Source organism: Jaculus jaculus, chromosome 7 (assembly GCF_020740685.1).
Source record: "Jaculus jaculus isolate mJacJac1 chromosome 7, mJacJac1.mat.Y.cur, whole genome shotgun sequence".
Lineage (NCBI taxonomy): Eukaryota > Metazoa > Chordata > Mammalia > Rodentia > Dipodidae > Jaculus > Jaculus jaculus.
Window position 1 is genome coordinate 2,242,793 of NC_059108.1, and position 15,762 is coordinate 2,258,554.

The window sequence follows — 15,762 nt, forward strand, 5'->3', positions numbered from 1 at the left end:
GCCCTCACCCCTAAAGTCAACTCGGGGTGTTGGGGAGGTGTGGAACCCAGATTCCCAAGCCCAGACACGCCTGCCTTCCCAGACATACTTTTATTGTTTTTTGTTGGTGGTGGTGGTTTGTTTCTCAGGTGGTAGGGGTTCACTCTAGCCCAGGCTGACCTGGAATTCACTATGTAGTCTCAGGGTGGCCTTGAACTCATGGAAGTCCTCCTACTTTGCCTCCCGAGTGCTGGGATCAAAGGCGTGCGCCACCACGCCCGGTTTAATTTTCTTCTTTTGTTGAGACGGGATCTCGGATAGCCCAGGCTGACCTCGAACTCACAGCCTCCCGCCTCCACCTCCCGATTGCAGGGATACAGGCGTGCGCCACGCCCAGCGGCCCGCTCCTCTGGGACCACGCACACCCTCGGCGCAGAGCCTGGCGGGCCCCGTGCACACCCCAGGGGCTTCACCGCGAGCCCTCGTTTCACCCCCACCCACCCAAGGGCCATTGGCCGTCGGACAGGTGCCCAGACCCCGGGGCACCAGCTGCCGGAAGTGCATATTTTTGCGCGAGGAGCCTGGCAGCCACCTGCCCCCCTTCTCTCCCTGCAGAGCCTGAGTCGCAGCCATGTTCCTGGTTAACTCGTTCCTGAAGGGCGGCGGCGGCGGAGGAGGAGGCGGGGGTCTGGGCGGGGGCCTGGGAAATGTGCTCGGAGGTCTGATCAGCGGAGCCGCGGGCGGCGGCGGCGGCGGCGGCGGCGGCGGCGGGGTGATGGGAGGCGGAGGAGGAGGCGGTGGAACGGCCATGCGCATCCTGGGCGGAGTCATCAGCGCTATCAGGCAAGGCGGGGTCGGGGGCGGGTCCGAGGGGCGTGGTCTTAGGGGGGTGGAAGGGGATTTACCTGGGAGACCCGCCCTTAGGGGATAGACTGCTGCTTAGGAGGAGGTCTTGACCTGGGCGTAGCCCGCCCATGTGGGTCACTAAGTAGGATGTAGGCTCCCTAGATTTGTGGGATGTGCGGTCTAACGGGGCTGGGTGCAGCCTTCGTTGAAGGGGGGGATCCGATGAGTCTAAGTGGCGCTTTAGGATCTAAGTGGGATCTACTGTTCTAGGCGAGTTCATCAGGAAGTGGGCCCAGGAGAGGCCAAGGCCTGGTAGGATAGAAAAAGTGGCACCGAAAAGGGTGGGTGGGATTAGGAACTGGCTGGTTTAGTAGAGAAAAATCTTGCTGGAGGTAGAAGAGGTTATCTGTCACCTGGTCACCAAACAGCGATTCTTGGATGGGTGGGGACTAATACAGCCGGGGTAGGATGCTGGGAAGACATTCAGGAAGGGAAGTGGTGGAGTAAGGCCTTGGACTGTTGAGGCATGGGGAGGGTAGGGCCGGGAAAGCTGGGGCATGACCCTTATGAAGTGAGTTCTTGAAGGGGCGGAGTCTGCTGAGTCTGGGCGGGATTTCAGGATGTTGATTGGGGCCAAGATGATTCTGACATCTGCCATTGGGTGGGGGTGGATGTGCCTGGTGCAGGTGTGGGTTCTTCCTTAGGGGGTGGGGCCTTGGGTGGGTTGGCCTGATGGAGGGAGAGGAAAGACTGAACCAAAGCAGTTTGGATTTGGACAGGCAAGTAACTGGACAGATGAGGGGTTGAGGGACCACTAAGGATGGTGGAAGGAGGGTGGAATTTGAGGGGTTGGGGCTGGCCGTTCTGCTGGCGCTGCCGTTGGAGGTTCCGCCCTCAGATGGACGCTAACTCCTCCTTTCTTCCCAGCGAGGCGGCTGCGCAGTACAACCCGGAGCCCCCGGTAAGCCTCCTGCCTCTTCCCCCTAGAGGGTTGTTCCAGACATCATCCCGATTCCTATGGAGAAGGCTCCCCTCCCCTTTGTAGGAAATAGCTTTGCCAGGGAGAACCTCCTTTCTGAGTCCCCAAACTTGGTCCCGGGTCTCAGCTGTGGCACCCACCGCACTGACTTCCTGCTCGTAACCATCAAGCTGTCCCAGCCCACTCTGACTCTCCACCTCCGGTGCTTGGGTGTTGGGAGCAAGGCCTGCTTGCTGCCTCCTACGTGCTCTGATACCCCCTCCCTTTGCAGCCCCCACGTTCCCATTACTCCAACATTGAGGCCAACGAGAGTGAGGAGGTCAGGCATTTCCGAAGACTCTTTGCCCAGCTGGCTGGAGATGTAAGTGACCTGCCCCTGGGCCTGTCGGAACCCTTTCAATCCTTCCCTTGGTCTCCTCTTGCTTGCACATATTTGATCAGGACAACTGGCAAGTTCCCATTCTCTTTCATGACATATCTAGACAGCTGTGTCTCCCCGTCACTTAACTTTCTGCCTTGTCTCGGTAGGACATGGAGGTCAGTGCCACAGAACTCATGAACATTCTCAATAAGGTCGTGACCCGACGTGAGTGACTAGGGTTAATGCATGGGGAAGGTGTAGAGGCATAAGGGCTGGGTTGGCTGTGAACTCTGATCTCTGACCATTAACCTGTCCCCCTCAGATCCTGATCTGAAAACCGATGGTTTTGGTATTGACACGTGCCGCAGCATGGTCGCTGTGATGGATGTATCCTTTTGGGGACAATCTCAGGGAGGCTGGAAGTAAAGAGGGAGTTTCCTGAGAGTATGCCTGGGACAGCCATGGTGTAGTGAGAACGCACCCACCCAGAGATATGTGCAAATCAGTAATATCAGCTAACATTATCTGTCACAGTGGCACTTGACTTAGGTTAATGGATTAAGCCTTCACAGTTAGGGTGCCAGATAGGCACAGATTTTTATTATTTATTTTATTTTAGAGAGAGAATTGGTGTGCTAGGGCCTCAGCCACTGAAACCGAACTCGAGACACTTGTGCCACCTAGTGGGCATGTGTGACCTTGAGTTTGCCTCACCTTTGTGCATCTGGCTTTACATGGGAATTGAGGAATTGAACTCAGATCGTTAGGTTTTGCAGGCATATGCCTTAACTGCTGAGCCATTTCTCCAGTCCCAGGTTTTTGTTTTTGTTTTTTGTTTGTTTTTTGAGGTTGGGTCTCACGCTAGCTCAGACTGACCTAGAGCTCAATATGTAGTCCAGGCTGGCCTTGAACTCTTAGTGATCCTCCTACCTCAGCCTCCTAAATGTTGGAATTATAGATGTAAGCTCCTGTGTGTGGCTCCACAGGCACAGTAATTACACTGCATTTAATAGAGGAGCAAAGGGCTCAGAGAAACACAGTTGTTGGACTACAGCCATACCAACCTGAAGCACCCAGTCTCATCTGGTCTCAGAAGCTAAGCAGGGCCGGCTTGGTTAGTACTTCGATGGGAGAAGTAGACTTATAAAGAGTAAATGGCAGGACAAAAATTTGGACTCAAGCTGGGCATGGTGGCACATGCACGCCTTTAATCCCAGATTTGATTCTCCAGTACCCATGTAAGCCAGATGCATAATGTGATGCATGCATCTGAAGTTCATTTGCAGTGGCTGGAGGACTTGGCATGCCAATTCTCTATCTGCTTCTCTCTCTCAAAATATAAATTTAGATATTTTATTTTCATTTATTCACTTATTTGACAGAAAGAGGGAGAGAGAGAGAGGGCATGCCAGGGCCTCCAGCCATTGCAAACAAACCCCAGATGTGTGTGCCCCCTTGTTCATCTGGCTAACATGGGTCCTGAGGAATCGAACCTGGGCCCTTTGGCTTTGCAGGCAAATACCTTAACCACTAAGCAATCCTTCCAGCCCTCAAAATATAAATTTAAAAAAAATGTCTAAATGCATGGAACATACACAAGAAGACAGGTGTGTTTGTATATGGGCTAATTATTACGTGATTATGGGTACAAGCACAGTTAGCACACAGGGCAGTATGGGTATGTATGTATGTATGTATGTATGTATGTATGTATGTATGTGTGAATGACATGTAATCACAGAGGGTAAAAGAAGTCCCAGCTCTGTCTCTGTGCTTCAGTGTCCCTGTGTGTAAAATGGAAATGGGACAAGTAGTAACAGTGACACTGAACTACAGCTACACACAAAAGAGCTCGACCTAGTAACGTCATTAGATAATAGGGTCTTATTTTCAGCTTTGAATCTGGGTGCGTTATTTATTTATTTTTGTTTTTTTGAGGTAGGATCTCTAGACTAGACTGACCAGAAATTCACTATGTAGTCTCAGGGTGGCCTTGAACTCACAGTGATCCTCCTACCTCTGCCTCCTAAGTGCTGGGTTAAAGGTGTGTAACACCATACCCGGCAGCTTTTTAAAAATTTTGAGATGGGTCTTTCTGTATCACAAGGGATGACCTTGTACTGGTAACAGTCCTCTTGCCTCAGCTCCTTAGTACTGGGATTCCAGGCATGAACCACCATGCCCAGCTTATTTTATTTTTGTTTGTGAGGCAGGGTCTCATGTGGCCGAGGCTGGCTTTGAACCAGATCTATAGCCATGGCTCCTGATCCTCCTACCAGCTCCCAAGTGCTGGGAGTACAGACTGCACCATACTCAACTTGGCTTATTCTATTTATTTATTTATTTTTGTTTTTTCAAGGTAGAATCATGCTGTAGCCCTGGCTGACCTAGAATTCAATATGTAGTCTCAGGGTGGCTTTGAACTCACAGTAACCCTCCCACCTCTCTCCTGAGTGCTGGGATAAAAGGCATGTGCCAACATGTCCAGCAGTTTATTCTATTTTTGATTAATTTTTTAAATATTTTATTTACTTATTTGAGAGAGAGAGAGAGAGAGAATATGTGTGCAAATGAACTGCAGACTCATATGCCACCTTCTGCATCTGGCTATGTGGATACTGGGGAATAAAATTTGGGTCCTTAGGCTTCACAGACAAGTGCCTTAATCGCTAAGCCATCCCTCCAGCCCTGATTAATTATTTTTAAGCTAGTGTACAAACTAATGGGTTTTAAAAGCTGGCCATGGTGGCACACACCCTTAATCCTAGCACTCGGGAGGCAGAGGTAGGAGGATTGCTATAAATTTAAGGCCATCCTGAGATTACATGGTGAATTCCAGGTCAGCCTGGGCTAGAGTAAGACCCTACCTGAAAAAACTAAAAACAAAACAGAATAATGGATTTCATGAAAACATTATCCTACATGTATATCACTGTATCTTGTCACTTTTTTTTTCTTTTTTTGGTTTTTCGAGGTAGGGTCTCACTCTGGTCCAGGCTGACCTGGAATTAACTATGTAGTCACAGGGTGGCCTCAAACTCATGGGGATCCTCCTACCTCTGCCTCCCAAGTGCTGGGATTAAAGGCATGCGCCACCACACCCAGCTTTTGTCACATTATTCTTAACAATTCCCCTTCAGAGTGACACCACAGGCAAGCTGGGCTTTGAGGAGTTCAAGTACCTGTGGAACAACATCAAAAAGTGGCAGGTACATGGAGCCTCAGGAACGCCTCCATCCAGACCCCCAGGCCAGGGAGATACCATGGCCCATGATGCTTGGTTGGACCCGATCCTCTCTGTCCCTACAGGCTATCTACAAACAGTTTGACTTTGACCGGTCAGGGACCATCTGCAGTACTGAACTCCCTGGGGCTTTTGAGGCAGCAGGTGAGTTGGGAGAGCCATGCTAGGCTGGGCTGGGTGAAGCTGCTGCGTGGCCCCACACTGAGCAACTGGACCATTCTCAGGGTTCCACCTCAATGAACATCTTTACAACATGATCATCCGGCGCTACTCAGATGAGGGAGGAAACATGGACTTTGATAACTTCATCAGCTGCCTGGTCCGGCTGGATGCCATGTTCCGTGAGTGACTCTCCAGCTGTCTCCCCTAGTGGGATTTGTTCAGATGGCATTGGCCATGGTCCCCTCCAAGCAAGGACAGTACTTGGGGCATATGTCACAAACTACCCTAGTTCCTGTCCTCACGCAGTGCACAGTCCATTGGAGCTTGTCCCTAACAAGCCACCAGGCAGTGACAGCTGAGACTGGGAAGGTCACAATGAGGAAGTGTAATGAGGGTGGTCAGGGATGCAAGGGGAAGCCTGAGGGGGCTGTTCAGACCAAGGAGACTTCAGCTTAGCCGAGGGCACCAGGGTGGGCTCCCTGTAGGAAGGCACTTAAGGGCAGAGGTATGAGGACGAGAAAACTACGAGGAAGCAGGGCAGGGTTCTCTAGAAGGGAAAGAAGATGGCGCCTTTTGTTGGACATTTATTTCAAAGGATGCAGAAGAGGGAGGTTGAGAGGAGGCATAGGACCGAGTATCAGCAAGGACTGGGTCGTGAGAGCTTCTCTCACCCTTGTTAAGTGCTGGAAAATGAACACTTGGACCCAAGGTCTTACTTGCCAGGCTGTGTTCTGGTGCTCAATTGCGCCCCACAACCCAGGACCCATGAGCACCTTGACCATTTTGTTTTGTTTCTTTCAACGTAGGGTCTCTGGCAGTCATTCTGTAGTCCCAGGCTGGCCTTGAACTCACAACAGTGCTCCTACCTCTGCCTCCAGAGTGTTGGGATTAAAGGAGTACCTGGCCTAAATATTTTATTTGCAAAGTGGAAAGGAGGAAGAGAGAATGGGCTCACCAGTACCTCCAGCTGTTGCAAATGATCTTGATGCATGAGCCACTTTGTGCATCTGGCTCTACATGGGTACTGGGGAATAGAACCCAGACTGTTGGGCTTTGCAAGCAAGTGCCTTAACCACTGAACCATCTCTCCAGCCCACCTCTTTTTTTTTTTTTTTTTTTAGGGTCTCACTCTGGCCCAAACTGGCCTAGAATTCACTATGTAGTCTCAGGCTGGCCTTGAACTCACATACCTCTGCCTCATTTCTTTTTCTTTTTTAATTTAAGAGAGAATTGGCACACCAGGGCCATAGCCACTACAATTGAACTCCAGACACTCTTGCCACTTAGTAGGCATGTGCAACTTTGTGCTTGCCTTACCTTTGTGCATCTGGCTTACATGGGATCTGGATAGTCAACATGGATCCTTAGGCTTCATAGGCAAGTGCCTTAACTGCTAAGCCATCTCTCCAGCCTGTTTTTTGGATTTTCGAGGTATGGTCTTGCACTTGCCCAGATTGACTTGGAATTGACTATGTAGTCTCAGGTTGGCCTTGAACTCACGGTGATCCTCCTACCTCTGCCTCCCAAGTGCTGGGATTAAAGATGTGGGCCACCATGTCTGGCTTCATTTTGTTTTTGAGTCAGGGTCTCATGGTGGCACAGGCTCTCCTCAAACTATATATAGTTAAAGATGACTTTGAACTCTTTTCCTCCCTCTATCTGTGAGGGCTTTTTCAAGGGTTATGATAAGTACGAACTATCATCCCAATGAGCAGGTACTACGGATGCAAAATGCTTGCTCAGGTAGGAAGCTTGGAAGTCTTAATTTGAACTTGGATCTGTTTAAGAAATTGGAATATTGAGCATGATTATGCCATATAGGCTGTGAATGCCAAGGTCAGGGGTACTGGACTCTAGTGGGGGTGTTGCAGAGCCATGGTAGAAAATGAAAGGGAAGGTCAGGTTTGGCTTTACAAAGGTCCTTGCCTTTCCAACAGACCAGTGAAGACCGTACATTAAGAGTTTCAAGGTGGGCTGGAGAGATGGCTTGGCAGTTAAGGCACTTGCCTGCAAAGTCAAAAGGCCCAGGCTTGATTCCGCAGTACCCATGTAAGCCAGATGCACAAGACGGCACTTGCGTCTAGAATTTAACAGTGGCTATAGGCCCTGGCGTGTCCATTCTGTCTCTCTTACCCACTCTCTCTTAAGTAAAGTTAAAAAAATTTTTTTTAAGTATTTTATTCATTTTTATTTATTTATTTATTTGAGAGCGACAGACAGAGAGAAAAAGAAGCAGAGAGAGAGAGAGAATGTGCATACCAGGGTCTCCATCCACTGCAAATGAACTCCAGATGCATGCGCCCCTTTGTGCATATGGCTGATGTGGGTCCTGGGAAATCGAGCCTTGAACTGGGGTCCTTAGGCTTCACAGGAAAGCACTTAACTGCTAAGCCATCTCTCCAGCCCCCCCCCCCCCAATTTCTTTAAAACAAAAAATAATTGCTATTTGAGTGGGAGAGAGAAGAGGCAAATAGAGAGAACGGGCGCTCCAGGACCTCCAGCCACTGCAAACAAACTCCAGATGCGTGCGCCATCTTATGCACCTCTTTTATGTGGGTCCTGGAGAATTGAACCTGGGCCCTTAGGCTTCACAGGCAAGTGCTTTAACTGCTAAGCCATCTCTCCAGCCCCAAAATAAAATTTTTGTTTTATATTTGGGTTTTCGAGGTAGGATCTTGATCTAGCCCAGGCTGTCCTGGAATTTACTATGTAGTCTCAGGGTGGCCTCTAACTCATGGTGATCCTCCTACTTCTGCCTCACAAGTGCTGCAATTAAAGGTGAAAAACTTTTTTAAAAAATACTTCATTTGGGGGCTAGAGAGATGGCTTAGCAGTTAAGGTGCATGCCTGTGAAGCCTAAGGACCCAGGTTTGATTCTCCAGGTGCCACGTAAGCCAGATGCACATGGTGGTGCATACATCTGAAGTTCATCTGCAGTGACTAGAGGCCCTGGTGTGCCCATTCTCACTCACTCTCTGTCTCTAATAAATAAAAATAAAATCTTTAAGAAAAATAAAAATATTTAATTTTTGCCAGGTATCAGTGGGCTAGAGTGAAACCCTACCTTGAAAAACAAAAAAAAACAAACAAAAAAAAAAATTTTGGCGGCGGGGGGGGGGAGGGTTTGAGGTAGGGTCTCGCTCTGGCCCAGGCTGACCTGGAATTCACTATGGAGTCTCAGGGTGGCTTCGATCTCACAGCGATCCTATCATCTCTGCCTCCTGAGTGCTGGAATTAAAGGCGTGTGCTACCACACCCAGCCCAAAAAATTTTTTTTAAAAAGAGTATGATGGCTGGAACCGGGGTGCAGCGGAGGCAGGAGGACTTGAGCTCTTATGTGCCTTCCTTGTTTTTTCCAGGTAGGGCCTCCCTGTAGCTCAGGCTGACCTGGAATTCACTATGTAGTCTCAGGGTGGCCTTAAGCTTACGGTGATCCTCCAGCTTTGCCTGTGAGTGCTGGGACTAAAGGCATATACCACCACGCCAGCCTTTATGTACCTTCCTAAGGCGAGCCCTCCCTGATGCCAGGTTCAAGGTCATCCTCTGCTCTGTAGCTGGGGGAAGACAGTGGGTACACGAGATCTTGTCACATGCCTGTACACAGCACTTGGGATGCATGAGACTGGAGGGTCAGGAGCTCATGGCCAGCTTCAGTGGGTTCAAGGCCAACTTTGGTTACATGAGATTCTGTCTTAAAATACTGTATTTGTTAGAGAAGGGGCACGTCAGAGCCTCTAGCCACTGCAAATGAACTCCAGACATGCGTACCACCATGTGCATCTGGCTTATGGGGTACTGGGGAATTGAATATGGGTCCTTAAGTTTTGCAGGCAAGCGCCTTAACTTCTAAGCCATCTCTCTTGCCTTTATTTTTCTTTTGAGACAGCATCTCCAGATGCCCAGTCTGGCCTCAAACTTACTATGTAGAATGGCCTTAAGCTCCTTATCCTCCTGCCTCCAGCCTCCCAATGCTCGGTTTACAGGTGCAGATCACCATGCCTGGCTGGGAATTTGACAAGAGTGTATGCTCCGTGAAGTGGTATCATCATCATCCCGTGTGTTTGTACATTATGCTAAAGCTACTTGCCACTCAGCCCCAAACAACCTTTTCTTTTTCCTCCAGGTGCCTTCAAATCTCTTGACAAAGATGGCACTGGGCAAATCCAGGTGAACATCCAGGAGGTAAGGACCCCTGTCCAGTCCAGGGGTAGGGGTGCCCAGCTCTAAACCTCCCCTGGCTGAGGCATCTGGTACTCTGGGGTTCCTTGCTCCTGATCTGTGCTCTTCTCTCTGCAGTGGCTGCAGCTGACTATGTACTCATGAACATGATCCTCAGACTTTGCCTCTCACCGCCTCACCATGGAGCCACCGTGGACCTTGATCCTGTCTGAGGTCACATCTTCGTGGTCCCATCCTGCTAGCCATGGGCCTTTCCTTGTCCCAGCTCTCAAACTTGGCTTTCCAGTCAGCAGCCAGGGCCCAACATGCCCCAGCTTGCCATGCCCTGAGTTACCCCTGGCTCTGAGACATGCTACTGTGCTCTGCCCGCAGGTCACCCCACCGCACCCACTTTATACCCTCTCCATCACCTCTCTCCTGTTCCTGTGCCAAGGCCAGTACTCAAAGGCCCTATCTGTTCTGGGAGGATTTCAATCTCTACACACTCTGGCACATGCTCATTCACAGTTAACCACCCAGGCAGCCAAGTAAACTCCAAGTCTTGGACCTTCACTCCAGTGCTTTTGCCGGCACTGTTCCCTGGCAGGAGGAAATAAACTCACCCCAGCTGCTGCTGCTATGGGACTGGCTTCCTGTTCTGAGCACTGAGAAATGGTTTAGGCTCCAGGAAGGGGGACCTGGGTCTGAGAGAGAGACGGTGTGTGTGAGAGAGAGTGTGTGCTTGGGTGCCAACCCTGGGTGCTAGATCTGCATAGCTCTGGTGGCTTCCTTTTTCTTGTCCAGGGCTCCAGGTTGAGTCATGTCCTGGTTTTGCTGAGGTCCCACCCAAAACCAGTGCAGAAGCCAGGATGCCACTGTTGTGTCCAAACCTGGGCTAGAGTGAGATAACAGTGCCAACTGGGTACACCGTCCTCAGGGCCATGTTTGTACCTTTCTAGGCTTCAGTCTTTCACGTCCCTCCTCCACCCTGAAGATGGAACCCGGGGCCTTGCTTGTGTTAGCCATTCTTGTTAACCCTTGAGGCAGGTGACCGCTGGTGGATTCCATGCTAGTGGTCTTCCATGAGCAGTATCACCAGCCAGCTTTGGTCTGAGCCGCCTCTGTCCTCACTGGTATGAGATGGCACTCAGCATTCCCCACCCCCTCCCGCCCAGAGCAGACTTCCCTGGCTGGTGGGAGGATGGGTCAAAACACAGACCAGAGCTGGGTGAGGTTCTCAAGAAGCTAACATTTATTGATGTTTGTCCAAGTCCTCGGAACTTCTTGGTCTCACTTCTTGTGGGGGAAGGAGGCCCAGCCCAGGCTGTATAAGCTGTAGACGGTGCCTAGGAAGGGGTAATTGGGGGATACAAAATGAGATCCCAATCCTCTTCATCCGGAGCTTTTACAAGCCTCTTTGCAGGGGATCACTGCTCCCTCCCCCATGTTAATCTGGGCTCTGGTCTCCCCCCACCAGGACCCAGCTCCCCCTTGGAACACAAACACATCTCTCTTCCTAAGCACGATCCCACGAGTCCCATTCCCATTCCGCAGAGCTGGCCAGCGGAAGACACCCAACTCAAGTGCTAACCACGCCCCACCTCGGCGGAGAGGGCCTTGCACTCACCGCCCAGGGTCAGCGCCATCGTCAGTCTGTATAGGATGCCATCCATTCCCCCGCCCTTCAAGTGCACTGGGAGGTCATTGTCGGCCTAGGTGTGGGGAGGGAACAGGCTGCCAACTTCACAGGCCTCCCACACCTTACAGACCCAGGGGAATTAGCCCCCCAAAACCTGGGACTCCCAGCGCTGCCCTTAGGTACCCCACCTGGAAGAGTTTCTGTTTCTCTGCCACTCGGTTCTCAAAGCGGTGCCTGGAGGATGAGCTGAAAGAACGAGCCAGCGCCTGGGAGACCTGTAGGGGTTAGATGGGTGGGTTGGAGGCATCTTGTATAACATGGGTTTGATGGAAACATGGGTGTTCTCACATGGGTCTGGCTGCGGACCATGGCGAAGGTCTCAAAGGCAAGATTTGAGTCACCAGGGAGGGCATGGAAGGGGCTTCTGCACAAAAGGGACTGTAGAGCCAAGTGGGGTGGGGCAAGCCTGTAATCCCAGCACTTGTGAAATGGAGGCAAGAGGAGTTAACGGCCATCCTTAAGTACAGAGCGAGTTCGAGGTCAGCCAAGAGTATATAAGACACGTGTCTTAAAAAAAAAAAAAACTACTTGGGGAGGTAATATGATGGAGAATGGAATTTCAAAGGAGAAAGTGTGTGTGTGGGGGGGTTGGAATTAACATGGGATTTTTTTATAATCATGGAAAATGCTAATAAAAATAAAAAACTACAACAAAAGGGAGGATTTATGAGTAGGCTACGTCTGTCTAGTATGTGTGAGACCCCAGCACCTATATATATAAAAAAAAAGTCAGGCTTGTTGGCTCACGTTTATAATCCCAGCACTCAGGTGGCAGAGGTAGACTGGCTGAGTTCGAGGGCATAGTGACAGGACCCCTGCAAATTAGCACTACAGAGGTAGAAGCAGGAGGTGTTCAAGGTTATGCTCAGCTACTCAGCTAGATCGAGGCCAGTGTGGGATGCATGAGACCTTTAAAATTAAAAATAAACAATAGACCGGGTATGGTGGTGCACGCCTTTAATCCTAGCACTCAGGAGGCAAAGGTAGGAGGATCACCATTATTTCGAGGCCACCCTGGGACTGCATAATGAATCCCAGGTCAGCCTGGGCTAGAATGAGACCCTACCTTGAAAAGCCCCCCCATAATTTTATTTTTTAAATATAAAGTAGGGGCTGGAGAGATGGCTTAGCGGTTAAGGCATTTGCCTGCCAAAGGACCCAGGTTCGATTCCCCAGGAGCCATGTAAAATAGCTAAACACAAGGTGGTGCATGCCTCTGGAGTTCGTTTGCAGCGGCTGAAGGCCCTGGCGAACCCATACTCATTCTCTCTCGGCCTCTTTCTCTCTCAAATGAGAAAAATTAGAAATATATTAAAAAATAAATATTTAAGAAAACGAAAATAAAAAATAAATAAAGGAGAATAGTGCCTCGGAGGTCAGCAAGTCTAGCGCGTCCCGGGGGCCTCCAGTGCTGGGAGTGCAAGCCTGGGGCGCGGGGACTCCAAGATGAATTCATGGGAGCAGTCAGGACTGACTCAGAGGCCCTGCGGCGGACGGGCCGGGGGCTACCGGGGACCTTAAGGGGGGTCCCGGGCGAAGGGGTTTGGTCCCGTCCCATTGCTTGTGGGGGAGGCCCGGATGGCACCGGAGGGAGCTACGAACCCTGGGGGGGGGGCTCACGTGCCAAAGGCAGTGGCGTCACTGTTGGGGGACCCGGCGCGGGGGGACCCTCACCCGCAGAGCCCTCATGGTGCGTCCTCCGAGGCCCAGTCACCTCCTCGGCGTCCAAGGACACGCAGCGCCCGCCCCTCCCGGGAACCCCCCCAGTCCCGCCCTCGGACAGGATCCGTCCAATCCGCGCACGGAGCAGCCGCCAGCCAGTCCTCTCGCTTGGTCGCAGGGAGGCCGACGCTGCGGGACGACCCTGCGCGGGGCGGTGGTGGGCCCGGCTGGGCCTGGGCAGCAACTCCCCGCCGCCGTGCGCCCCGCCCTCGGGGGTTGTTGACATGAATTAAACAGCTCTTTCTTTCTCTTTCTTCTTCCTTTTATTCTTTCCTTTCTTTTTTTTCTTTCCTTTTTTCTTTCTTTATTCCCTTCCTCCCTTCCCCTTCCCTTTTAGTCCAACTAAAAGAATGAAATGAGGAGGGATAAAATACAGTATTTGCAGGGAAATCAAGCAAGGGCCATTCTTTCTTTTTTTTTCATTTTTATTAACAACTTCCATGATTGTAAACAATATCCTATGGTAATGTCCTCCCTCCGCCCCACTTTCACCTTTGAAATTCCATTCTCCATCATATCCCATCTTCCACTCAATCAGTCTCTCTTTTATTTTGATATCATGATCTTTTCCTCCTATTATGATGGTTTTGTGTAGGTAGTGTCAGGCACTGCGAGGTCATGGATAGCCAGGCCATTTTGTGTCTGAAGGATCAGTTGTAAGAGTCCTACCCTGCACTCCTGTCACTTCTTCCCAGCACCATGATGCAAGGGCCATTATTTCTAGTGGAGGGGGGGGGGGGGGAAGGGAGAGAGGGAGAGAATTTATTCCCTCACAATATTGGAGATCAAACCCATGTTATACAAGAGCCACACTCCAACATATGCATCTGGCTTACGTGGGTCCTGGAAAGCTGAACCCTGGCCCTTGGGCTTAACAGGCAAATGCTGTAACTGCTATGCCATTTTCCCAGTCCCCGACATTTTTCATTTTTTCAGAGCTGAGAGAGAGAAAGGGCATATCAGGGCCTCTAGCCACCATGTGCATCTGGCTTATGTAGGTACAGAAGAACTGCACCTGGGTCCTAAGGCTTCACAGGCAAGCACCTTAACTGCTAAGCCATCTCTTCAGGCCTACTTATTTATTTATTTAAGCTTTTTTTTTGAGGTAGGGTCTCACTCTAGCTCAGGCTGACCTGGAATTCATTTTATAGTCTCACAGTGGTCTCGGACTCACAACAATCCTCCTACCACTGCCTCCCAAACGCTGAGATTAAACACATGCACCACACGCCTGGCTTTTAGTTTTTTGAAGTAGGGTTTCACTCTAGCCCAGGCAGACCTGGAATTCACTATGTAATCTCAGAGTGGCCTCTAATTTACAGCAGTCCTTCAATCTGTCTCCTGAGTGTCGGGATTAAAGGTGGGCACCACCATGGCCAACACTTATTTATTTAATATTTTAAATTTTTGTTTGGACTTTCAAGGTAGGATCTCGCTGTAGCCTGGAATTCACTATGTAGTCTCAGGGTGGCCTCGAACTTTCAGCAATCCTCCTACCTCTGCTTCCCAAGTGCTGGGATTAAAGGTGTATGCCATCACAACTGGCACTTATTTTTGTTGCTAGAAAGTGAACTTAGAACCTAAGTATCACATGATTTTATCCCTGAGTGATACCATATTTAGTCTTATCGTCATGTTGACTTTAGACTCAATTTTATCCATAACATCTGGCAATCAGATGGACTTTATAAATGTTTGCTAAAGAAAATATAATCCAGAGCTGGGTGTGTTGGCTCATTTCTTTAATCCCTCAGTACTTGGAAGGCTGATGTAGGATTCCCATGAATTCCAGGTCAGCCTGGGCTAGAGTGAGACCCTACCGTGAAAAACCAATATATATATATATTCTAGATGTTCTCCAACTTGGTTGCTCCCATCTCTATTTTAAGGCAATCTTTCCTTTTAGCCCAGTTGGCCTGGAACTCACTATGTATCTTAGGCTGACCTTAAGCCCATGACAATCCTCCGACTTCAGCCCCCAAGTGCTGAGATTATAGATGTGAGGCACCATATCCAGCTTCATTTATTTCATAAGACAGGGTCTCAGTTTTTCTAGCTTCCAGCCATCTGCAAGATAGCTCTGGACATCCCCAGTGAGGGTTTCACGTATACCCATAGCTCTGGGCATCCCCAGTGAGGGTTTATGTATATCCATAGCTCTGGGCATCCCCAGCAAAAGCTGCATGTGAGCCAGGCCTGGTGGCGCACACCTTTAATCCCAGCACCTGGGAGGCAGAGGTAGGAAGATCACCGTGAATTCAAGGCAACCCTGAGAATACGTAATAAATTCCAGGTCAGCCTGGGCTAGAATGGAACCCTACCTCGAAAAACAAACAAAAAAGCTGCATGTGCCCATGAGCTCTGGGTATCCCCAGTGAGAGTTGAATGTGCCCATAGTCCTGGGCATCCCCGGTGAGGTTGCGTGTACCCACATTATTCACTTTCTGCTCCTCATGTGCAGCTGCAGCATCAGTATTTGGGTAAGGGAATAGAAATCTATAGGTGGAATGCCAGCAAGGTTGGTGCTCTAGTCCACTTTTTTTTCATGTGTATAGTATGTTTGGTGTATGAGGTGTGTGCATGTGCTTTTAATCCCAGCACTTGGGAAGGAG

At 50.1% G+C, this 15,762-nt stretch overlaps 2 protein-coding genes across 2 annotated transcripts; one reads left to right on the forward strand and one right to left on the reverse strand.

Moving 5' to 3' along the window:
- Positions 1-595: 595 nt before the first annotated feature.
- Capns1 (calpain small subunit 1) lies at positions 596-10,369 on the forward strand. Its single transcript, XM_004659944.2, has 10 exons — positions 596-822; positions 1,753-1,786; positions 2,076-2,165; positions 2,333-2,390; positions 2,488-2,552; positions 5,306-5,374; positions 5,475-5,553; positions 5,634-5,750; positions 9,695-9,753; positions 9,868-10,369. The coding sequence occupies exons 1-10, from the start codon at positions 611-613 to the stop codon at positions 9,892-9,894; spliced, it is 810 nt and encodes a 269-aa protein (XP_004660001.2). The 5' UTR covers positions 596-610; the 3' UTR covers positions 9,895-10,369.
- A 589-nt stretch (positions 10,370-10,958) lies between these two features.
- LOC101617521 (cytochrome c oxidase subunit 7A1, mitochondrial) lies at positions 10,959-13,202 on the reverse strand. Its single transcript, XM_004659945.2, has 4 exons — positions 13,103-13,202; positions 11,557-11,643; positions 11,357-11,441; positions 10,959-11,075 (listed from the first exon to the last, which is right to left on the reverse strand). Exons 1-4 carry the CDS (start codon positions 13,115-13,117, stop codon positions 11,020-11,022), a joined length of 243 nt encoding a protein of 80 aa, XP_004660002.1. The 5' UTR covers positions 13,118-13,202; the 3' UTR covers positions 10,959-11,019.
- Between the last annotated feature and the right edge of the window lie 2,560 nt (positions 13,203-15,762).

Excerpts from the sequence above, each read along its gene's own strand:
- Capns1 (XM_004659944.2), top strand. The coding sequence starts at position 611 with ATGTTCCTGGTTAACTCGTTCCTGAAGGGCGGCGGCGGCGGAGGAGGA. Across the intron at positions 2,391-2,487 it reads CAATAAGGTCGTGACCCGAC|ATCCTGATCTGAAAACCGAT; the intron begins GTGAGTGACTAG and ends TGTCCCCCTCAG. Across the intron at positions 9,754-9,867 it reads TCCAGGTGAACATCCAGGAG|TGGCTGCAGCTGACTATGTA; the intron begins GTAAGGACCCCT and ends TTCTCTCTGCAG.
- LOC101617521 (XM_004659945.2), bottom strand. Across the intron at positions 11,442-11,556 it reads AGAAACAGAAACTCTTCCAG|GCCGACAATGACCTCCCAGT; the intron begins GTGGGGTACCTA and ends CCCCACACCTAG. Across the intron at positions 11,076-11,356 it reads GATGGCGCTGACCCTGGGCG|GCACCGTCTACAGCTTATAC; the intron begins GTGAGTGCAAGG and ends ACCCCTTCCTAG.